At 69.4% G+C, this 19,826-nt stretch overlaps 6 protein-coding genes across 7 annotated transcripts; 4 read left to right on the plus strand and 2 right to left on the minus strand.

The window, feature by feature from the left end:
• The first annotated feature begins 473 nt into the window (after positions 1–473).
• SNX21 (sorting nexin family member 21) lies at positions 474–2,659 on the plus strand. Its single transcript, XM_074919963.1, has 4 exons — positions 474–556; positions 800–1,087; positions 1,210–1,364; positions 1,649–2,659. Exons 2-4 carry the CDS (start codon positions 814–816, stop codon positions 2,318–2,320), a joined length of 1,101 nt encoding a protein of 366 aa, XP_074776064.1. The 5' UTR covers positions 474–556; positions 800–813; the 3' UTR covers positions 2,321–2,659.
• A 23-nt stretch (positions 2,660–2,682) lies between these two features.
• On the minus strand, positions 2,683–5,426 carry ACOT8 (acyl-CoA thioesterase 8). The gene is made up of 6 exons (XM_074919964.1): positions 5,160–5,426; positions 4,946–5,082; positions 4,339–4,564; positions 3,940–4,097; positions 3,424–3,615; positions 2,683–3,342 (listed from the first exon to the last, which is right to left on the minus strand). Exons 1-6 carry the CDS (start codon positions 5,270–5,272, stop codon positions 3,224–3,226), a joined length of 945 nt encoding a protein of 314 aa, XP_074776065.1. The 5' UTR covers positions 5,273–5,426; the 3' UTR covers positions 2,683–3,223.
• Positions 5,427–5,536: 110 nt separating this feature from the next.
• On the plus strand, positions 5,537–8,381 carry ZSWIM3 (zinc finger SWIM-type containing 3). Its single transcript, XM_074919961.1, has 2 exons — positions 5,537–5,703; positions 6,535–8,381. Exons 1-2 carry the CDS (start codon positions 5,549–5,551, stop codon positions 8,360–8,362), a joined length of 1,983 nt encoding a protein of 660 aa, XP_074776062.1. The 5' UTR covers positions 5,537–5,548; the 3' UTR covers positions 8,363–8,381.
• Positions 8,382–8,447: 66 nt separating this feature from the next.
• Positions 8,448–10,812, plus strand: ZSWIM1 (zinc finger SWIM-type containing 1). The gene is made up of 2 exons (XM_074919962.1): positions 8,448–9,750; positions 9,817–10,812. Exons 1-2 carry the CDS (start codon positions 8,448–8,450, stop codon positions 10,413–10,415), a joined length of 1,902 nt encoding a protein of 633 aa, XP_074776063.1. The 3' UTR covers positions 10,416–10,812.
• A 1,697-nt stretch (positions 10,813–12,509) lies between these two features.
• On the minus strand, positions 12,510–15,587 carry NEURL2 (neuralized E3 ubiquitin protein ligase 2). Its single transcript, XM_074920260.1, has 2 exons — positions 14,670–15,587; positions 12,510–12,772 (listed from the first exon to the last, which is right to left on the minus strand). The coding sequence occupies exons 1-2, from the start codon at positions 15,343–15,345 to the stop codon at positions 12,657–12,659; spliced, it is 792 nt and encodes a 263-aa protein (XP_074776361.1). The 5' UTR covers positions 15,346–15,587; the 3' UTR covers positions 12,510–12,656.
• CTSA (cathepsin A) lies at positions 13,521–19,808 on the plus strand. 2 transcript variants are annotated; one of them, XM_074920259.1, is made up of 15 exons: positions 13,521–13,683; positions 16,140–16,297; positions 16,378–16,489; positions 16,594–16,644; positions 16,782–16,868; positions 16,957–17,112; positions 17,353–17,444; positions 17,695–17,779; positions 17,916–18,007; positions 18,205–18,283; positions 18,389–18,537; positions 18,615–18,690; positions 18,785–18,874; positions 18,975–19,076; positions 19,176–19,808. In XM_074920259.1, exons 2-15 carry the CDS (start codon positions 16,140–16,142, stop codon positions 19,257–19,259), a joined length of 1,413 nt encoding a protein of 470 aa, XP_074776360.1. In that variant the 5' UTR covers positions 13,521–13,683; the 3' UTR covers positions 19,260–19,808. The 2 variants fall into 2 exon arrangements, with proteins under 2 accessions (XP_074776360.1, XP_074776359.1); XM_074920258.1 differs by lacking the exon at positions 13,521–13,683 and adding an exon at positions 15,896–15,955.
• The last annotated feature ends 18 nt before the right edge of the window (positions 19,809–19,826 follow it).

Genomic DNA, 19,826 nt, shown 5'->3' on the forward strand with positions numbered 1-19,826 from the left:
GTGCCGGAGCAGGGACAGAGCGATGGCAGCAGCTGGGCCGGTTCCTTGATATTAATAGACATTCCCAAGGAAGCGGCGCGGAGGGAGCGGCGCTGAATACGGCCGCGGGTGCAGGCGGGGGGTGCCAGGGCAGCCCCGGGGATGTCCCGCAGCGGCTGCGGCACGGCGGGACCGGGAGCCTGGGTGCGGGGTACCGGGGAGTCGGGGTACCAGGATAAGGGGGTACCGGGGAGTCGGGGTACCAGGATAAGGGGGTACCGGTGTGTCGGGACCCTGCAGTGCCGGGGCGCCGGGCTCCTGTGGCCCCAGACGGGGGGACCCGGGGCTCTGCCGGGACAGCTCGGGGAGCGGGGCGGGGGGGTCGTGCAGGGGCTGCGGGCAGCGGCGGGCAGAGCTGCCGTGACCCGGGCCGTGCCGCGCCGTGCCAGCCCCGCCGCCGCGATCCGGGTTCCCGGCGGAGGCGGAGCCGCGCAGGGAGGATCCCGGGACGAGACGCGGCGGAGCGGCCATCGCTCGGCACCGCCCGGCTCGGCACGGCCTGGCCCGGGCCAGCACGGTACGGACCGGACCGGCCCCGCCCGCAGCGGGGACGCGGCCGCAGCGGGGACCGGGGGCGAGAGGGGGGGCCCGGGGCTGCACCGGGAGGGGTGTCCGGGGCCGGGGCGTTCCAGGGCCAGAGTGTCCCAGCGCGGGCCCGCGCCCGCGGCTCTCAGCTCTGTCCTGGGCCGTGGGGGGCAGCCCCTGGCCCCTGCCCGTCCCGCCGTGTTGGGGTAACCGGGCTTGACCCCCCTTTCGGCAGCTGGTCCGGCCGGGATGGCCGCCCGCATCCTGCACCGCCTGCGGCACGCGTTGGCCGGCGAAGGCGGCCGGGAGGAGCGGGCACATGGCGGCTCCGAGGCCGAGGACTTCCCGGAGAGCTCGGAGCTGGAAGACGACACGGAGGGGCTGTCGACGCGCCTCAGCGGCACCTTGAGCTTCACCAGCCACGAGGAGGAGGAGGAGGAGGAGGAGGAGGACAGTGCTGGAGAGGCGCTGGGGGAGCCGCCGCAGCCGACCGGGGCGGCAGCGGGTGCAGAGGACGGAGCAGGTGCTGGGGCCGGGGCGCTGGGGGGGGATCCAACCGATGGCGGGAGCCGTCAGCCCGGAGCCGTCGGGCGCTGGGAGAGCCCCGTCCCGCGGCAGGCGGCTGAGCCCCGTCTCCCGGCGCAGAGTGGGGCCCCGCGGCGGAGCGAGGCGGCGGCAGCCTCCTGACGCGGCAGCTGCAGGAGCTGTGGCGGAGGTCCCGGGGCAGCCTGGCCCCGCAGCGCCTGCTCTTCGAGGTGACCAGCGCCAGCGTGGTCAGCGACCGCTCCTCCAAGTACGTGGTGAGTGAGGCCGGCGGCGCGGGGCGGGTCCTGCTTCCTCCCGGGCCGGGGGGCCCACGGGGCCGGCGCTTATTTCTCTCTGTCTTTCCCCGTGCTGCTCGGACCGTGCCGGCGGCTCAGATGAGCCTCAGGTAACTATCGCTGACGGGGGCCGCGGCAGGTCCCCCCCGCCCCGGCGAGCCCCCGACCCCTGCGGCCCCTCCGCGGCCGCACGCGCGGCTCTGCCCGGCCCCGCGGGAGCAGCACGCCCGCGGCGGGGCCCTGACGCCCGCCTCGCCCCGCAGCTCTACACCATCTACCTGATCCGCTCCGGCCGGTTCGACAAGGCCCCCGCCGCCATCGCCCGGCGCTACTCGGACTTCGAGCGGCTGAACCGGCGCCTGCGCTGCCGCTTCGGCTGCGACATGGCCGGCGTCGCCTTCCCCAGGAAGAGGCTGCGCCGCAACTTCACCGCCGAGACCATCGCCAAGCGGAGCCGGGCCTTCGAGCAGTTCCTGTCCCACCTGCACTCCATCGCCGAGATCCGCCGCTCCCCCGAGTTCCTCGAGTTCTTCTACCTGCAGGACCTGCGGGCCGCGCAGCGCCTGACCTGCACCGGCATGTACCGCGAGGCGCTGGCCACCTGGGCCAACGCCTACCGGCTGCAGGACCGCCTGGGGGTCTGCGGCTCCGGCCGCTTCCTCCTGACGCTGGCCGGGCTGGCCGTCTGCCACCAGGAGCTGGACGAGCTCGGCGAGGCCCACGGCTGCTGCGAGCAGGCGCTGCAGCTGCTGGAAGCGCAGGGCAGCCACCCGCTGCTGGGGCCCTTCCTGCAGGCCCACGTCCACCTGGCCTGGAAGGTGGGCAAGGACAAGCGGCGCTCGGAGGCCCGGCTGCAGGACCTGCGGGAGGCCGGGCCGCCGCTGCAGCAGCAGCCCACCCTGAAGGAGTGTCTCATCAAGGAGCCTCTGGAGTGAGCGGCCCGCCGCCGGCAGGGCTGGGGGGCGCGGGGGGCTCGTGCTGAGAGCGATGCCGCAGGGAGGGACAAGGGGCAGCACGGCCTGTGCCCCGCAGCCGCCTCGGGAACGCACTTTGGGGTTGGTCTGTCCCGTGGGGCCGAGTGCCCGCGGGTGCCGGGAGCCAGCTCTGCCCCCGCGGGGGCTCCCGGCGCGGGTGGGAGCTCAGCCGGGACGTCCCGGCACCACGTAAGGGAGCGGGAAGGCTCCCGGCAGCGTCCCGGGCTCTTGCCAGGAACTTCCCATAGAACTGATACAATAACAAGGACTTTATTTAATAAAGTCTCGGTAGGAAGCAGAGCGAGGCGCCTGCTGCGTCTCTTCAGCTTGGCTGCCCTGTGCCCCAGCAGCCTGCAGCCCCCCACGCTGAGCTGGGCGCTGCCCGTCCCCCCTCCCAGCAGCTGGGCCCGCGCCTGGCGCCGGGGAGGAGCCCAGGGGCCAGCAGAAGTGGCAACTGATGCGCCGGGGCACCGGGAGGGCAGGAGAAGTGAGAAGAGGAAGCCACGTGTGCCGTGGCAGCGCTTTCCCCTCCTGCGCCCCAGCCGCTGCGGGGGCAGAGCCGGCCCCCAGTGCCCCCCTGGGCGTGGAGCATCCCAGGGGCCGGGGGGCCGGACTCCAGGGGACAGAGCGAAGCTGTTCACCAGGCGGATTTATTTACGGCGGGCGAAGGGCAGCTAATGGCAGCGTGAGGTCACAGCGGGTGCCTCTGCGGGTGCCCACTCTCTGGCACCGCCGCTCCCCGCAGCGCTGGATCCTGCCCGGTCTCCTTCGGGGCTCTGTCCCGCTGCCGCCCAGGTCCCGCCTCGCCCACATCGGTTTTGGTCCCTTGGGGTGCCTGAGCCTCAGCCCACGGGGGTTCCTCAGCTAGAGCTTGCTTGGGTTTGGCGTTTGTTCCACCCGGATGACTCCCTCCTGCACACAGGTGACAGCCAGGACCCCGTCCCTGCGCCACAGCCGTCCCTGCACCAGGCCCCGGCACCCACCTACAGAGAGGCCCCGTCAGACCGCGGCCCCGGGATGGGCGGGGCCGGCCTCTGTCCCCGGGGAACGCGGCGAGGACTCACCAGCCCAGGGGCTCTCGCACTCGTACAGCATCCAGTGGTCCGCTCGGAAGGGCGCATGGAACCACATGGAATGGTCGAGGGACACCATGAACTTGACGCGGTGGTGGCGGTGCGGGAGCAGGGCCGTGCCCAGGAAGGCGTAGTCGGAGATGTAGGCGGCCACGCAGCAGTGCAGCTTCATGTCTGTCTCTCCTGCGAAGCAACCGGCACTGCCTGTCCCCGTGGGGTGGCCGCGGGACAAGCCTGGGCCGTAGCGGGGCGAAGCTTCCCCCAGGCCCAGCCACTGGCCCAGCAGAGCCAAGATGCCCTTTCAGACCCGCTCCCCTTGCCGTGCCCCCTGGGGCTGAGTGCAGCCCACAGGCATCGCTTCGTGCTCCCTCACCCGTATTCAGCCTCGAGATCCCCGGCTCCCCCGCAGGCTCGGGCAGCCCCCGAATCGCAGCCCCCTGCGGCGTGAGCCTGGGCCCCAGCCCTCGGGCCGTGAGGCCGCTGAACCATCCCGCCGGCTGGACCCACCTATGTAGCCTCGTGCTCGCACCCAGAGGAGCTGCTTCGGCTCCTGCGCCTCCGAGAAGAACATATTTGGTGGGTTCACGGGTTTGATATCGATCGGCACGTTTTCAGCTTGAATCTTGTTGAGATGCTTTCTGTACCTCTCCGCCAAGTTGGGGTTCCTGTGGGCCGACCCAGGCAGGTGCGGTTAATGCCAGGGGCTCGTCCTGCTGGCGGCGACTTCGGCCCAGGGACCCGGGGCCACACAGAGGGGCAGGAGGGGCACGGCTCAGGCCCTGTCCTGTTTCTCTGCTCCCCTCCCAGGTATATTTGGGAGCTCCTCGGGCAGTCACCCCCATCCCTGCGCCTCCCTAAGCCCCAGCGCAGAGAAGGGCGTCCCCGGCGTGCCCCTTCCTCACTCACTGCAGGAACTTCTGGATGAGCTCCTCTTGCATCAGCAGCTCCTCGGGGGGTGGCACGGCCGGCATGGTGAACTGGTGCTGCACTGGGCTCTCCTGGGAGAGCTGGAAGGAGGCCTGGCAGGTGAAGATCGGCTTTCCATGCTGGATGGCCTTTACGGAACGAACAGAGAAGCTCTTCCCTGTGCGGGTGCGCTCCACCTCATACAGCACCGGCACCTTGGGGTCTCCTGGGACAGAAAAGGGACGTTCCGCCGTTGGGGCACCACAGAGGGGACCTGAGCACGGGCCGAGCCCGCTGCACCCTGAGCTGGCGGTGCCACCCACGCTCCCTGCTGTGCTGGTGCTGGGATGGCGGGACCTGCCCGCCCCCGGGGGCCTCAGCCCCGGCACCCCCAGCCCCTCAGCCGCTGGATTCACCGCCTGGCCCCAGTCCCACCGTAACCCCCCGCCACCCCGAACCCCCTCCCCGCAGTCACCTCCCCGCGGCCTCTCAGCCCCCGGGCACCCCCCGGCCCCTGACCCGCTCCTCCCGCCGCGGCCCGCAGCCGCCGGGGCTCACCGGCTCGGCCCCGCTCCCCGCAGCCCGGTTCCCGCGGGGCCCGGCCCACCTGCCCGCACGAAGTAGCAGTGCAGCGAGTGGACCTGTTCGTCGTGGCTGACGGCGCGGGCGGCCGCCACCAGGGCCTGTCCCACGATCTGCCCGCCGAAGAGGCGCTGCGTGGAGGGCACCCAGTGGTGCCGGCCCCTGCGGGGGAGAAGGCGGCGGCGGTGAGGGGCGGCGGCAGGGAGGGCGGGCGGCCCGGGCCCGGCGCCCCCGCGCACCTGAAGAGGTCGAGCTCCAGCCGCTCCAGGCTCAGCACGCTCGTGATCAGCACGCTCCGCAGGTCTCTGAACGGCCCCGGCCCCGGTCCCCCGGCATCGTCCGGAGCCGCCATTTCCTCAGCGACCCGGAACCGGCGACCCTGACAGCGGCAACATCCGGCCGGCGCGCGGCGCAGCAGGAAGTACCGCCCACCAGCAGCGCGGCGGACCGGCAGCTGATTGGATCCTCGAGCCGCCAGTCACGGGGGCCGTGGCAGAAAACGCCGGCCTGATTGGTTCGTCTACCAATCCGGAAATCACGCTTCTGATTGGCTATCTGTCGGGTGTGGGCGGTGCCCCAGCCGGTTTAATAGCGGCGGCGCCGGTGGCGCGCGGAGCCGCGCCGCGCCATGGAGCTGGGCGCCTGCTTCGGGAGCTACGAGGAGTTCAGGGAGCGCCTCCGCGCCCACACGCTGCCGCGGGGGTATCGCTACGGGCTGCGGAGCTGCGTCTCGGTCCGCTGGTACAACCGGCAGCACGGCACCGCCGTCCGCGAGGATGTCCGGTAAGGCCGCCCCGGGCGGAGCCGAGTCTCAGCGCTGCTGCGGCCGGGCCGGCCCCGAGGGTGCGACCCGCCGGAGAGGGCTCCGCTGGCCGGGCCGCCGCGCGCTGTCCCCGCGCTCCCGGGTCGCGCCTGGCCCGGCTGTGCCGCGGCCCCCGCGCTGCCCCTCCTCGCTGTCCGGGGCCGCTCCTTACCTCTGGCTCAACCCTCTGTTTGGCTTGACAGTTCTCTGCCTCCTGTAGCAAAACCCGTAGCTTTGACCTTTGCAGTGATCCTCTCCATCTTTCCCTCTCCCGGTACTTAGTTCTTCAGCCTCTGCTTTATCGGACACTGTCTTGTTTCCATCCAAGCTGGTGGATCCGCTTGTGTGTGCGAGGGCCGCAGCGTCACTCTGCCGTTACGCTCCCTTACTGCCTTAAAACATAATTTAACCTCATCCCTTGAAGCCTTTCTTGCTATAGTCTAACCTGTTTCTCCAGACACAGGAGTTGCAGAAGTGCTTTAAGGGAGTAAGACACAAACATGCAGGTATCAAGTTTTTGTTGATGGTTTTGCTGTTTCTAGAGAGCAGAGACGGGGGCACCACTGAGAAGGAGCTGGGGCTGCGTTGTAGCGTGCTTGTGGCTGTTGTAACTCTTGATTCTGTTGTTTCTCCTGCGTTTGAGCTTTACCCCAGGCTTTGCTGAGCAGGAAGCCAGCCTGCATGTCTGACAGGCACATGTTTGCCGTGTGCTCACTAACTGAATACAGAGCTGATGTGCAAGAAATGTCTAAACTAACTGCTGGCAGCCTACACCACCTTTGCTTCCCCCCTTAATGTTTTAATGTTTGCAGGTTCATGCAGGTGAAGTTTGGTTGTGCCCGGATCCAAAGATACAAGAGGAATAAAAAGCAGCAGCCCAGCTTATGTCCAGCTTATTTTGTGTTGCAATATGAGGAGGACATAGACCAGCTGGTGATCAACGAACTGAACAATGACCACGTCCACTTGGACCCGGGGTGTTCCCCGAGCAGGGACACGGCTGTGACAGTGAGCGCTGTGGCCACAGAACTGTGTGAGCAGCAGCAGCGGGGTGGGACCGACACGGGACAACCAGCGGGCAGGGTCCCCGCTCTGCACTGGACTACTGTGCACCCAGAGGCAGTGAAGGGAGAACCCTCGGCCTCAGCGCTCGTCAGGATTGCTGAGGTCATGAAAACCTTCCTGAGGGTGGACGGGGGCTTGCTGGCCTCAGTCAGCGCAGACAGCGACCATGGCCTGGACAGACTCAGCTTCCAGACCAGCAAGATGAAGAGCTCGTTTCTGCGGTTCCCCAAGAGCCTCCTGCTGCACCGGGCGCTGAGCGAGGGCGGACACGTTCTCTACGCTTTCCTTGTAGAGAATAAGGAGCAAGTGGGGAAAGTGGTGCACTTGTCGCTGCTGAAAGATGACACAGGCCAGAGTGTCAGAGAAATGCTGACTGTCTTTAAGGAGTTCAACCCTGAGTGGCAAAAAGTGCAGGCTGTCTTTGTGGACATCTCCTTCTTTCACAGAGCTGTCCTCCAGGAGCTCTTTCCCTCTGCCCGGGTGCTCCTGTCTGTGTCTCACGCTGTCCGCCTGCTTGAGAAGAACGTGAAAGAAGCGGAGATCTCCTCTTCCCTCAAGCAGAGCCTGATGCTGGCCTTGCAGAAGGCCGCGTGTTCCCCTTCACCTGCCAGCCTGGATGCCTTGTCCCAGCTGGCGAAGCCCGTGGTCAGCCCGGCGCTGTACGACGACCTGCAAGCCAACTGGTTCTCCTGCGAGTCGTCATGGTGCATGTATGCGGGGAAGGGTCTGCGCTCCTGCAGCACGCTCTTGGACAGCCTGGACCTCATCATGCACCAAGCAGCTGGTCTCTTTGGCCAGCAGCCGTCCCTGGAGGCGAGCATGTTTCATTTTCTGGAGTGTGCAGAGTTCCTTGATGCCGGAGTCTTGGAAAGCCCAAACTGGGGCTTCCCGAGTGCCAAGGAGGACAGTTGGAGCAGCCTCCTGGAGAAGCCTGGCTTGCACCCTGGTACTGCGGTAGAACCAGGCCCCGTTTGTGGCTCTCCAGCTCTTGCCGAGCACCTGGGGCCTGCGGAGCAGGCTGCCGCAGCGGGGACGGGCCACGTGCTGGCCATGCTGTGGGCGAGCTGTACAGAACTGGGCTCCTGGCTGTGCTGGAAGGAGTGGGAGATGGTGCAGAGCTCCACGCAGCTGCTGAGCCCTGCGTCGGGCAGCTTCACCGTGCAGCTGCTGGAGGACACGCAGCGGGTGAGCCGGGACGGCCGGAGCTGCAGCTGCTGCTTCCACCGCCGGTACCGGCTGCCCTGCAGGCACGTCCTGGCCGTGCTGCAGGCGCACCGCGGCCGCGTGGAGGAAGCCATGGTGTCCAGGCGCTGGCAGAGGAGGTACCAGCACCTCCCGGCCCCCGGGGATGGGCTCCTGGGCTGCGGGGGGGGCGTGGCGGGCGACTTGGAGGGCCGGGGGGAGAGAGTCCGGTCCCTCAGCCTGGAGCTGGCCAACCTGCTGCTGCAGAGCGAGGGCCGGGAGCTGGAGGAGCGCAGCGCCACGCTGGCAACCATCTTGGCTGCCTGGGCCCGGGCACCGGCCCCGGGGGAGGCGGCCGGGAAGGAGCCGCTGCCCCTGCACTGCGCCGGGTAACGGGGGGGGATGGGCGCCGTACAGCAACACCCGCCCCCTGCCCCCCGCCGGTGCCGGCGCTTGGCGGCGGGGCGCTGCTGGCGTCATGGCGCACGCCACGGTGATTGGTGGCGTCCTGGGCGCGGGGCATGCCGGGATACACCCACCCATCCCCGGGCGGGCGCGGGGCATGCTGGGATGCACACACATACGCCCACCCCGGGAGGGCGCGGGGCATGCCGGGATGCCCCCCCAGGGGCGCGGGGCATGCCGGGATACCCCCCCGAGCAGGCGGCCGCCCGGCATGGCGCTGCAAGGCCGCGGCCCGGCGCTCCCGGCCCGGGCCGGGCTGGCGATGGTGCAGGCGGTGGCGCAGACCCTTCCGAGCCTGGGCCGCGACTCCCTGGTGACCTATGAGCTGGGCGCGGATGGCCGAATGGTTTCCGTCAGCTTCCAGAGCACCGTCATGAGCGGTGTCTTCGCCTTCTTCCCGCGGGCGCTGCTGGTGCACCGGGCCGGCGGGCGGGCGGACCGGGCGCTCTACGTCTTCCTGGTGGCCGGGCTGGCCCCGCCACAGTGGGGTGGCATGGCCAGGGTGGTGCATCTCGCCATTCCGCGGGATGAGTCGGCGGGAAGCCTGGCCCATATGTACGAGACATTCAAGGCCTTCAACCCCGCTTGGGCCAAGACCCGGCTCATCCTGGTGAAACCCGGCCTCCCCGAGGAGTCGGTGCTCACCCAGGCCTTCCCGGCCGCGGAGGTGCAGCTCTCCATCTTCCACCTCTGCACACGCCTGCAGCAGCAGATCCAGCAGATGGCCTTGGGGGGCCGCGCCGAGCGCCTGGTCCTGGCCTCCCTGAACAACGCCATGTGCGAGGCCTCCGAGACCAGGCGCAGGGAGACACACGCCCTCCTGAGGGACATGGGGACGCCGGGCGTGCAGCCTCAGCTCTGTATTGACTGGCTGCTCAACGATGAGATCTGGGCCGCGCACAGGAAGAGGACCTGGGGGGTGGGCGGTAGCTACTTTAAGGACCTGGAGATTGTCACCAAGGGGTTAAACAAGGTTTTCAGGGCTGGGCGCAGTCTGGAGAGCTGCATCACCTCCTTAGTCCAGCACTACCAGAAGTGTATTTTGAAGAGCCATCCTGATGCCGTGATGTGCTTCACTCCCCGTCCTGATCACTGTGCTGCTTGGGCAGCTCCCCAAAGCCTGCCTGCCTCGGATTTGCCTCCTGCCCCTCTGGCGTGCCAGGGTGAGCCATCTCAGAGCTCTCTCCAGGCCTCCCCCACCGCAGCAGCAGCTCAGCAGCAGCAGCCAGTGCCAGCCTCTCCCAGAGCTGCTAGGAGTCCTGTGTTTGTTCTCCAGAGTTCATCGGCAGCTCCTTGCATCCCTGAGGCATTTCAGTGTCAGCCTGAAACCCTCCAGGCTCTCTTCCTTCAGGATGAGCCCCGAAGCCCTCAGTCCTCTTCAGATCCTTCATCTCCTGCAGCTAAACTGCAGGCCACAGAAAACCTGGAGGGTGACAGCAAGGAGGAGATTAAACGAAGGGCTGAAGAATGCATCAAGCAGTCTTTGAGCGATATTTGCACAGAGCCCGCTGCCCGGCTGTGCCTGAGCGAGTTTGCGGTGGTTCAGAAGTCCGTGCAGCTGATAGGCACCGAGGAGGACGCTCTCAGCATACAGATCCTGGAGGATGTCCACAGGGTGGACATGAAAGACCTCAGCAGCTGCACTTGCCACTTCAACCAGGTCTTCCAGCTGCCCTGCCGGCACATCCTGGCTGTGCTGAATTTGGACAGGAGGACCTTGCAGCCAGAGATGCTCAGCAGGCAGTGGCAGAAGGGATGTGATGCCCATCAGGCCGGGCATGACAGTGCTGATGGCCTCTTGGAGATCCTGAAGAGCTCCTGGGATGAGTCTTTGGATAAATCCCTGGTGGTGTCCTTCCTGATGACAGAGATCAGCCGGCTTCTCACCCACTGCAGCAGGGAGGAGTTTGAGCGCAGGTACAGGACCCTCCGGGAGCTGGCTGACGGCTGGATCGGGCCCTATGTCGAGGTGAAGCTCTAGTGCCGAGCGGGAGCCGAGCTGGCCGCCCTGTGTGCAGCCCTCGGGGGCAGCAGATGTGTGGGAGGCCGGTTCATCATCTGCCACTCGCACTCCACTCAGCCTGTCCCTCCGTCGAGGCTCGGCATGGAAGGGGCAGTTTGGGTCCTTTATCTGCCGAGCGACAGTCGCCTTTCGCCCGGGGCAGCTGAGGAACCGGGTTGGGAACTCCTGATCACGCTGGACCGGTAACCGGCCACTGACCTGCCTAACAGGAGACGTGGCTGGAAGCCAACAGCGGGTGGTGCAGCGTGGGAGGTGACGGTATAATAACACGGGATAAAATTATTTGATCTGTGGCCAGCGCCTGCAGGTCCTTCCAGCATCCAGCTGTGATGTGTTGTGCAACAAAGCAAATAAATCGGCCTTGTGCCACTCGGGAGCTGTCTCAGTCTCTGCGCCAGCTGCAGCCGCCCCTTCCTGCCGGCAGGTCGGGGCGCTGGGCCTCACTCGGCCCCTGGGATCAGGCAGGGCCTGCATGGCCCGTCCTGGGGGTCTCCTCTCGGTGGGACGAGCCCGGCTGTGGGGCGGCGGCGCAGCCGGAGGGTGGCAATCGCCGCTGCGGGCAGCGCAGCCCCCGGGGCGGGAGCGGAGGAGTTGTTTGTCGGGTTATGGCAGCTGCCCTCAATTCCTCAGAAAAGGGAACCCGCCCTCCCTTGTCAACAGCTGCTGTTCTGGGGGTCACGGCAGTGCAAACAGAGCTGCCCGAGGTGGAGAGCAAAGGCTTTGAACACGTGGGGTGGGGGAGGACAAATAACCCAGGAGAGCAAACAGGCTGTGACCCTCGGGCCTTGCTCGGCGCTGGGTGAGCCCCCGGCCCCCCTTGCCGCAGCCTGTGGTGCTGGGACGGGGCGGGGGGCGCTGGAGACCCCACCCCATCGCTTGGGGAGGTCAGGGCTGGCGTTTTCCCGGTCGGTGCTTCCCTGGTTAACGCTTCGGTTGAAGTAAAATCGTCCCGTTGGGGGAGCAGGACTGCGGCACGGTTGGGGATTTTCTCTTGACAGTGTTTTGTAACATTATCTGATACTATCGAATCTCTCCGAGTAAATATAGCGTAGTGTTGCCCCAAACAGCTTTCTGTAAACTCGGGGCTGCTTGTCTCGCCCCTCGGCCGTGCTGTAGGAGAGGCCTGGAAGGCTCTTGCCCCCTGGCTCCCGCCCCATCTCCCCATGGGTGTGAGCACCCTCTGATTTCTGGAGGGCTCTTCCTCAGCCTCTTGCTGTGCACAGCTCTGGCCCTGCCTCCCCTCCCGGCCCGGGCGCTGTGGGAACACCAGCTGCTGTCCCCAGGTGGAGGATGAGGGGTCTGGAGGAAGGCCTAAGCCGGCTCCTGGAGCCGGGGAGCGCTGGGGGCCCCTCCGCAGCCAGACCCTGCACCGGGTCACCGTGACCAGCTCCGTGGCCACAGGCACGTGCCTGAGCAGCGGCTGCTGCCTGGGCGCTGCGGGTTTCCCTCCACCCTGTCCCCCGCCCCGCAGGGAGCGCAGGAAATAACTCATCCCTGCTCGGGGTAAACATCTTTCCCAAGAGTGAAACTACCCGGCCGGGACGAGCACCCGGCTGTAATTTACCCTCTGCGTGAGCGTCGGGCCGTGCCCTCCCACGCTCCACCCGGTCCCTGCTCTGACCCACCCGGGCTGTCCCGGCTTCCTTCCGGGGCCACCGACAGGTCCCGAGCCCGGGGGGGGGATCTGCTCCCACAAGTGGCTGCTGGAGCGTGGGGGGTCCCAGCCCCCCAAGCCCTCCTTTGACAGGGCTCTTCCCGCTGTACTGGAAGGCAGCTCCCCCGAAGCACCCCCCCCACCGCCCTGATGTGAAAGGGGAAGAAAGTCCCCTCAGCCGGTGACTAAAAGAACCCAAAGGCACAGCTCCCTCCCCGACGCAGCCGGGCACTGCGCCAGCCCCCAGCGCTGGCCTTGCCCCGTCACAAGGACGGGCTGGCGCCGGGCTCCTGCCGAAGCCTTGTGCTGGGGGGCCCAGCCCGGCCCCACCGGCCTCCCACCGCGGGCCCCTCGCTGGCCCGTGGGCCGCACCCCCGCAGGCGCCCGCTGCTGCCTGGAAGCGCTTTATTGCTCGCTCTGACCCGCGCCCCGGCCCCAGGGGGGTCCCGCCGCCGGGCTGCCCGCGCTACCACGGCGAGGGACAGCCGGGGGCAGGGACCCCCCGACGCTGGGGCTGTCGGCGCCGGGGGCAGCACCCTGACACCTCACTCGTGTTGGCAGAAGCTCTTCAGCGGCGGGGGCAGGTCCAGGCCGTCGATGGCCAGGCGGTGCACGACGTGCTTCTGGATGACAAGCCGGCAGAGCGTCTGCAGGGAGGGAACTGGGGGAACAGAAAGAAGCAGCTGAGCCGCCGAGGCGCTGGGGGAGACGGGCCGCGGGGGTCGGCGTCGCAGGGGCAGGCCCCGGCTGTGCGGGGGAGCTGGTGCCCACGCGGGGCCGCGGCAGCGACCCTCCGCCGTTACTCGGGGGTGGGCAGTGCCCGAGCCGGGCGGTGCCGCGGCTGCTTTGTGTTTGTCATCTCCGGGGGCTGCCGCGCAGCTCCTTGGGGTCTCACATCCCCACGCTGCACTTTCCTTTCATCCCATTCCCTTGGCCCGCTCCGGGCCGGGGCTGCGGGGCTGGCTCCCGCGATGCCTCTGAGGCTGCCGTCCCATGAGCCGCGGCCGCGGGCTCTGCCCTGTTCCCGCTCTGTGACACGCACCCGGGGATTCCTCCTGCCCCAGCCCCCCGTGGCCCGGCAGCGCCGGTGCCGTTAGCTGCAGCCCGGACTCCGGCACAGCCCCTGGGCCTCGGTTCACCCGCAGCCTCCGAGAGCCAGGCCCCAGGAGAGCAGCCAGGGCACCGTGCTCGGACCCGGCCGTTTTGCCCCTGCGGCTGCGGGGCCGGTGCCACCAGGGGCTCGTGCTGGGGCCGGGCAGAGCGGAGCCCAACCGGCCCCCGGCCTCGTGCCGTTCTCAGGCGGCCGCGGTGCTGCTCTGCGCCTCGGCCTCTCCAGCCCCGTCACATCTTGCTCAGCCGCTCGCTCCGGGGTTTCACTTCACCAGCCAGACCCCGGCCGGGACGGAACCGCGCTGAGGCGGATTTTTAAGCCCTGCGGAAGTGTTGCAGAAACCGGAGCTGCTGAAATCTTGGTGGAGGGGAGGAAGCCAGATTGTGCCTCCGTGGCGGTGCCTGTGCCCGCCGCAGCGCTCGCGGGGACCCGCGGCGGGGAGGGGGGCAGCTCTCCCCGAGGTACGTGCTCCCCACGTGAGTCCCTCACCAGCGGCCGGGCTCGGGGCTGGGCCTCCGAGGGGCTCGGGGCCCTCCTGCCGCGCAGTCCCGGGGGGGGGTGCAGCGGCCGGGCGCGTTGAACCTCCCTGCGTGGTTAATGCGGCTCACGGCAGCTGGCAGGGAGAGCCCCGGATTTCAGCCTTGGATTTCCCAGATCCTTGGAAATCCCAGATTTTAGCCTTGAAACAGAAGCGGCTGAACTTTGCACCAGTAAGAAGCGGGGGGTGGCCAGGGGCAGCCGGCATCCAGGCGCCAGCTCTCCCACCCCTCACCTAATCGGCATCTGCTGATTTTTCCAGTATGCTGCTAATTAGCATTAATTAGCCTGACTCCTCAGTGACCAGCACTGGCCTCCCCAGCCACTCCCCAGCCAGCCGAGGGACGCCGGGTATGGCCCAATCGCCCACAGCATCACGAGGTGTCTGCCCTGGGCGCTGTGTGGCCGGGCGCGGGCTGGGTGCCAGGCTGGGTGCTGGGGTGGGCGGCGGGCGCAGCCGGATGTTTTGGTGCCCGGGCAGGACGTTGCTGCGGCTCCGGGCGGCCGCGGGGCAGGGGTGGGCAGGGGCTCCCCAGCCCCCGGGAAGCAGCTCCGGGGGTGCCGGGCTCCAGTCGGGGGCGTCTGGCTGGCTGGGGCTGAGCGCGGCGCTGCCGGGGGGGCCCAGCTCCGCTGTCCCGCAGCCCCCCCGGCGGGGCAGCCCAGGACAGCCCCCGCCATAGCGAGGGGCGCCCAGGCTGGGCCCTCCCCGGCTCCCGTGGCAGAGCTTTCGGCCGCCCGGGGGGTCTCGCCGTGCTCCGCCAGGGCTCTCCTGTGCCCGCTGCCCCATGTCCCTCCGCCCGTGCCGCGCGCTGGCGCTCCCACCGTTGGGGACTTTGGGGTGACCCCGCCGGAGCCCCCCCTGGCTCCCGGCCTGTGCAGGACGTGCTCCAGGGAGGGGACGGGTACCTACAGCCGTATTCCACTGGGATGACCCGGACACTCTTGGTGGAGGCAAAGACGTCAACGACGGCGTAGAGCGGGCGGGCGGCGGGCAGGCGCCGGGCGCTGGGCCCCATGTCCTGGCCGTTGATGACGATGTGCATGTCGGCGGTGCCGTCGGGCTGCGGGGCGTACAGCACGCCGATGCGGCTGCGCCGGGCCGTGGCGGGCAGCACGTTCATCTTGTAGAGGTCGTCCAGGATGTGGCTGTAGCGCCCGGGCCGGCTGCGCCCCACCAGCGTGTCGCGGGGGATCCTGACCCGCTCGATCATCAGGAAGGGATCCCCGGGGGGGCTCCGCGCCGGCGCCTCCTCCCCGTCCACCGCCACGCGGTTGTGGCTCCGGGTGATGGCGAACACCCAGGTGTCCCCCATGTTGACCAGGTCCGGCAGCGAGTACTCGGGCACCACCTCCAGGCTCTGGGGGTCGTGGGCCGTCAGCCCCACGCGCAGGTGCCCGCACCAGCCCAGCTCCTTCTCCTCGATCTCCACCAGGAAGATCTGCCCGGGCGCCAGCGGCTCCTGGCTGAAGCAGAGCCCGTTAGCGAAGCTCTCCACGCGCGTGGCCCGCGTGCGCGACGCGTCCAGCCGGACGTTGGCGCCGTGGACGCGGTGGAAGCGCGCGGCGAGGCGGCACCGGGCAGCCATCGCCCCCGTGGCTATTTTTAACCGTCCCCGTCCCAGCTGCTGCGGGGCGGTGACAGCCCCGGCGGGCAGGGACGGCGCGGAGGGGTCCTAGTGCCGCGGCGGAGGGCGGGAGGGGGCCCCAACCGGCCCCGCGCTGCCCCGTGGCCCCCCTGGCGGTGCCCGGTGGCCCCTGGCGGTGCTTGGCGGTGCCGAACCGTGCCCGGTGCTGCCCAGCGTGCCCGGGGGTGCCTGACGGTGCCCAACTGTGTCCGGCGGCGCCCGGCGGCACCCGGCAGTCCCTGGGGGTGCCCGGGGGTCCCTGGCAGTGCCCGGCTGTGCCCGTCGGGCACCGGCCCCCCGACCCCGCTCGCTGCCGGGGGGGGCTGGGGGCTCCCCCCGGGGCTGTGCTCCCCGCCGGGGGGGCGCCGGGAGCGGGGACATCCCCCCCCGCGGGGCCGGGGCCGCTCCCACGTGCGGCCTCGGGACCGGGGCCGGGGCCGGCCGCCCCCGTGGCGCTGATTGGCTGTTGCCAGGCGCCGCCCCGCTCACGTGATCACCGCGGGTCATATGGGCGGGTGTCATGTGCCCGCCGGGGTCGGCGCCTGCGAGAGCCGGACCGGGAGCGGCCGGGGTCAGCGGGGGGGGGCCGGCCCTTGGGGAGTGGGAACCGGGACCGGGGCTTGGCGGGTGGGGGGACGGGACGGGACGGGACGGGTCGGGACGACACCGAGCGTGACCGGGGCGGGGGGGAACACCGGGACCGGCGGTCGTTCCCGGCCGGCAGCGCCCCGACCTCCCCTCCCGCCCCCCCGCAGATGGGGCCGGTGCTGCTGTGGGCGATGCTGCTGGGGCTGGGCTGGGCCGCCCCGATGGGCCACGAAGTGACCTTCCTGCCCGGGCTGGGCAAGCAGCCCGCCTTCCGGCACTTCTCGGGCTACCTCTGCGCCGGGCCGGGCAAGCACCTGCACTACTGGTAGGTGGGGCCGGGAGGGGGGACCGGGACCGGGACCGGGCTCGAGCGGCTGCCGGGCCCTGACGGCCGCGTGTCCGCAGGTTTGTGGAGGCGCAGAGCAACCCCCAGAGCAGCCCCTTGGTGCTGTGGCTGAACGGCGGCCCCGGCTGCAGCTCCATGGAGGGTTTCCTGAAGGAGCACGGCCCCTTCCTGGTCAGTAGCCGCCGCCGCCCCGGGGCTCGGGGTCGCGGGGCACGCGCCGTCCTGCTGGGGCCAGCCCGGCCGTGCCCACCGGTCGCTGCCTTCTGCTTCCCCAGATCCAGCCCGACGGCGTCACGCTGAAGTACAACGACTATGCCTGGAACAAGGTACGGGCGCGGCCCCCCCCGGCTCGGGGTTCCTCCTGCCCTCCCCGTCCATGGAGTGCAGCCCCCCGCCTCGCCGGGATGGGATGGGGGGCAGGGGGTGTCTCCCCTGATCTCCAGCTCCTCTGCCGTCCCTACAGATTGCCAACATACTCTACGTGGAGTCCCCCGCCGGCGTCGGCTTCTCGTACTCCGAGGACAAAAAATACGCCACGAACGACACCGAGGCGAGTGACCCAGGCTGCCGGGGGGGACCCGGGGGGGACCTGCCCCCTCCTGCCTCGCTGCCTGATCCCCGGCCTCTCCTGCCCGCAGGTCGCTCACAACAACTACCTGGCGCTGAAGGATTTCCTCCGGCTCTTCCCCGAGTACTCCAAGAATGATCTCTTCCTCACGGGGGAGAGCTACGGGGGGATCTACATCCCCACGCTGGCCGAGTGGGTGATGCAGGACCCCAGCCTCAACCTGAAGGTGTGCAGCCGGGGGGGGGACAGGCCATGGGGCGGGTCTGGCCCCAGGCCTTTCATCCTCCGCTGGCAGCGGCTGCCGGCGGACGTGCCCGTCTGCGCTGCGCGGGACGAGGGGAGCGTTCTCAGGCGCCCCCGACCCTTCCTGTTCCCGCTGCGCAGTAAACGGCGCCGCATCTGCTTCCTGCCGCTGCCCGGCGGGGGGCTGCGACACAACAGAACTGTTTTTCTTCTTGCCTCGCAGGGAATCGCTGTGGGAAACGGCCTCTCATCCTACGAGATCAATGACAACTCCCTGGTTTACTTCGCCTACTACCACGGGCTGCTGGGGACCGAGTAAGAGGAGGGGGAGCACTGCTGCCAGACGCGCCGTCCCTGTGCGAGCAGGACGGGGGCATGGCCCGGGGTGGGGGTCTGTGGCGTGTGGGACGAGGGGAGCTCCCGGCCTGATGCCGTGGCGGTGGCCCCTGGCCCTGGGCAGCTCCTCTGGTGCATTTGTTTGTGGGGTGCTGGGCCACGGCCGCCGGCTTTGTGCCCGTCTCGCTGTCTGGCCCATGTGGTCCAAGTCCCCCGTCCCTGCCCGCAGGCTGTGGAAGGACCTGCAGGCCTTCTGCTGCTCCCAGGGCACGTGCAACTTCCACGACAGCTCCAACCTGAACTGCACGCTCAAGGTGAGGGCGACGGAGCCCCCGAGTGCCCAGCGCCGCTGTCCGCGAGCAGCACCCGCCCGCCCACCCACCTCCGGATGGGCCCAGGGCCCCTCCAGCGTCCTGCTGAGTCCCAAACCCTTCCCGCGGCTCGTTGCAGATGGAGGAGACGATTCAGATTGTAGAGGAGTCCGGCCTCAACATCTACAACCTCTACGCGCCGTGCGATGGCGGCGTCCCCGGGAGCCTGAGGTGAGCGTGGCCCCAGGGAAAAGGGGTCTCGGGCAGCGGCTGCGCTGGGGCGCAGGGTCCCGGCTGGCGGAGGGACGTGGCTCCCACTGGGACGGGGGGGCCGTGTCTGGCCGCTGCCGAGGACCCCCCCGGGGAGGGCCCAGAGCCCTTGTTCCTCCAGCGCTTCCAGCCTGTCCCTGCACTCGCTCCGGCTGCAGGTACGAGGGTGAATATCTCGTCACGCACGACCTGGGCAACTCCTTCATCCGGATGCCGCTGAGGTTCTCCTGGCGGCAGGTGAGCCCGGGCCGCGGGGCCGCAAGCATCCTCGGCGCTGCCCACGGGCAGGGAGCGGCGGCGCCGGGTGCTGCTGTGGCAGGGGCTCCCCCAATTCTCCCCCAGAACCTGCTCCGGATGCCGGTGGCTCGGAAGAAGGTCCGGATGGACCCTCCCTGCACCAACTCCACAGCCCTGAGCATGTACCTGAACTCCCCGGAGGTGCGGAGGGCCCTGCACATCTCCCCCGCCGCCCCCGAGTGGCAGGTGTGCAGGTGAGCGACCCGCGGGGGGGCCAGGGGGGGCCGGGGGCGGCCGCCAGCGCCCGCCTGACATGGCGCTTCCTCCACAGCTTCGAGGTGAACCGCGGCTACAAGCGCCTGTTCATGCAGATGAACGACCAGTACCTGAAGCTGCTCGGGGCCACGGTGCGTGTCGGGGGGAGCCCCCCGGGCCCCGGGACCGGCTCGGCCAAACCGGCCTCCTGCCCCACGAGACGCTCACGCTGCGTCTGCTCTGCAGAAATACCGCATCTTGGTGTACAACGGGGACGTTGACATGGCCTGCAACTTCCTCGGGGACCAGTGGTTTGTGGACTCCCTGTGCCAAAAGGTAAACGGGCGGCGCGGGCCCAGGCCAGGACGGCCACCGGCCCCATGCCGGGGCTGGCCGCAGCGGGAGCGCGGCGCTGAGGGTGCTGCGCCGGTCCCAGGTGCAGGTCGCTCGCCGGCCCTGGCTCTACACTGAAGAAGGCGAGAACCAGATCGGGGGTTTCGTGAAGGAATTCACCAACATCGCCTTCCTCACCGTCAAGGTAGGGCGGGGGGCCCGGGGCTGCGGGCGGGCGCACAGGACGGCGGGGCTGTGGCGTGGGGCCGCTCCAGCCCTGACCGGCTGCCCCTGTTGCCCGCAGGGAGCCGGGCACATGGTGCCCACGGACCGGCCGCTGGCCGCCTTCACCATGTTCAGCCGCTTCATTAAGAACGAGCCCTACTAGGAGCTGGGGGGGCAGCGCTGGGCGCCCCGGCCGCCTTCGCGCCCAGTTCCTCCCGCGCAGCCCCTCCTTGCTGCTGCACCCCGGCTCCGGCACCATGAAACGGGTCACCCTGCGGCGGGGGGGCTCCCCCCAGCCCGCGGGACAGCAGCCGGCTGGACGCGGCGCACGGCAGCGGCAGGGGGGACGGGGAGCCCCGGGGGCTCCCCCCTTGCTGGGTGAGGCGTCGTGCCCCTGCTGCAGCCACCTCCTTGCTTGCGGCTTCTTGTCTCGCCCCCTCCCGTGCGGGGTGGCAGCTGCTTCCCTCGGGGTAGGGAAGGGGCCCCACCACTCCCCCGCGGCCCCCACACGCACACAGCCTGGGCCCCGCGGCAGCTGCCCCCCTGGAGGAAAGCGGCAGTCGGGGGGGCTGCGGGGTGCTGCTCCAGGGGCTTCCCACCCCCTCCCCGCTGCTCCCACATCCAATCCTGGTGCAGGAGCCTTCGCCGTGGAGACAGAGGCAACCCCCCCGCCCCTCACTGCCCGGGAACTCGCAATAAACTCTGAACAAGACGGTTCTGCCCCTCATTG

Source organism: Athene noctua, chromosome 16 (genome assembly GCF_965140245.1).
Source record: "Athene noctua chromosome 16, bAthNoc1.hap1.1, whole genome shotgun sequence".
NCBI classification, from domain to species: domain Eukaryota; kingdom Metazoa; phylum Chordata; class Aves; order Strigiformes; family Strigidae; genus Athene; species Athene noctua.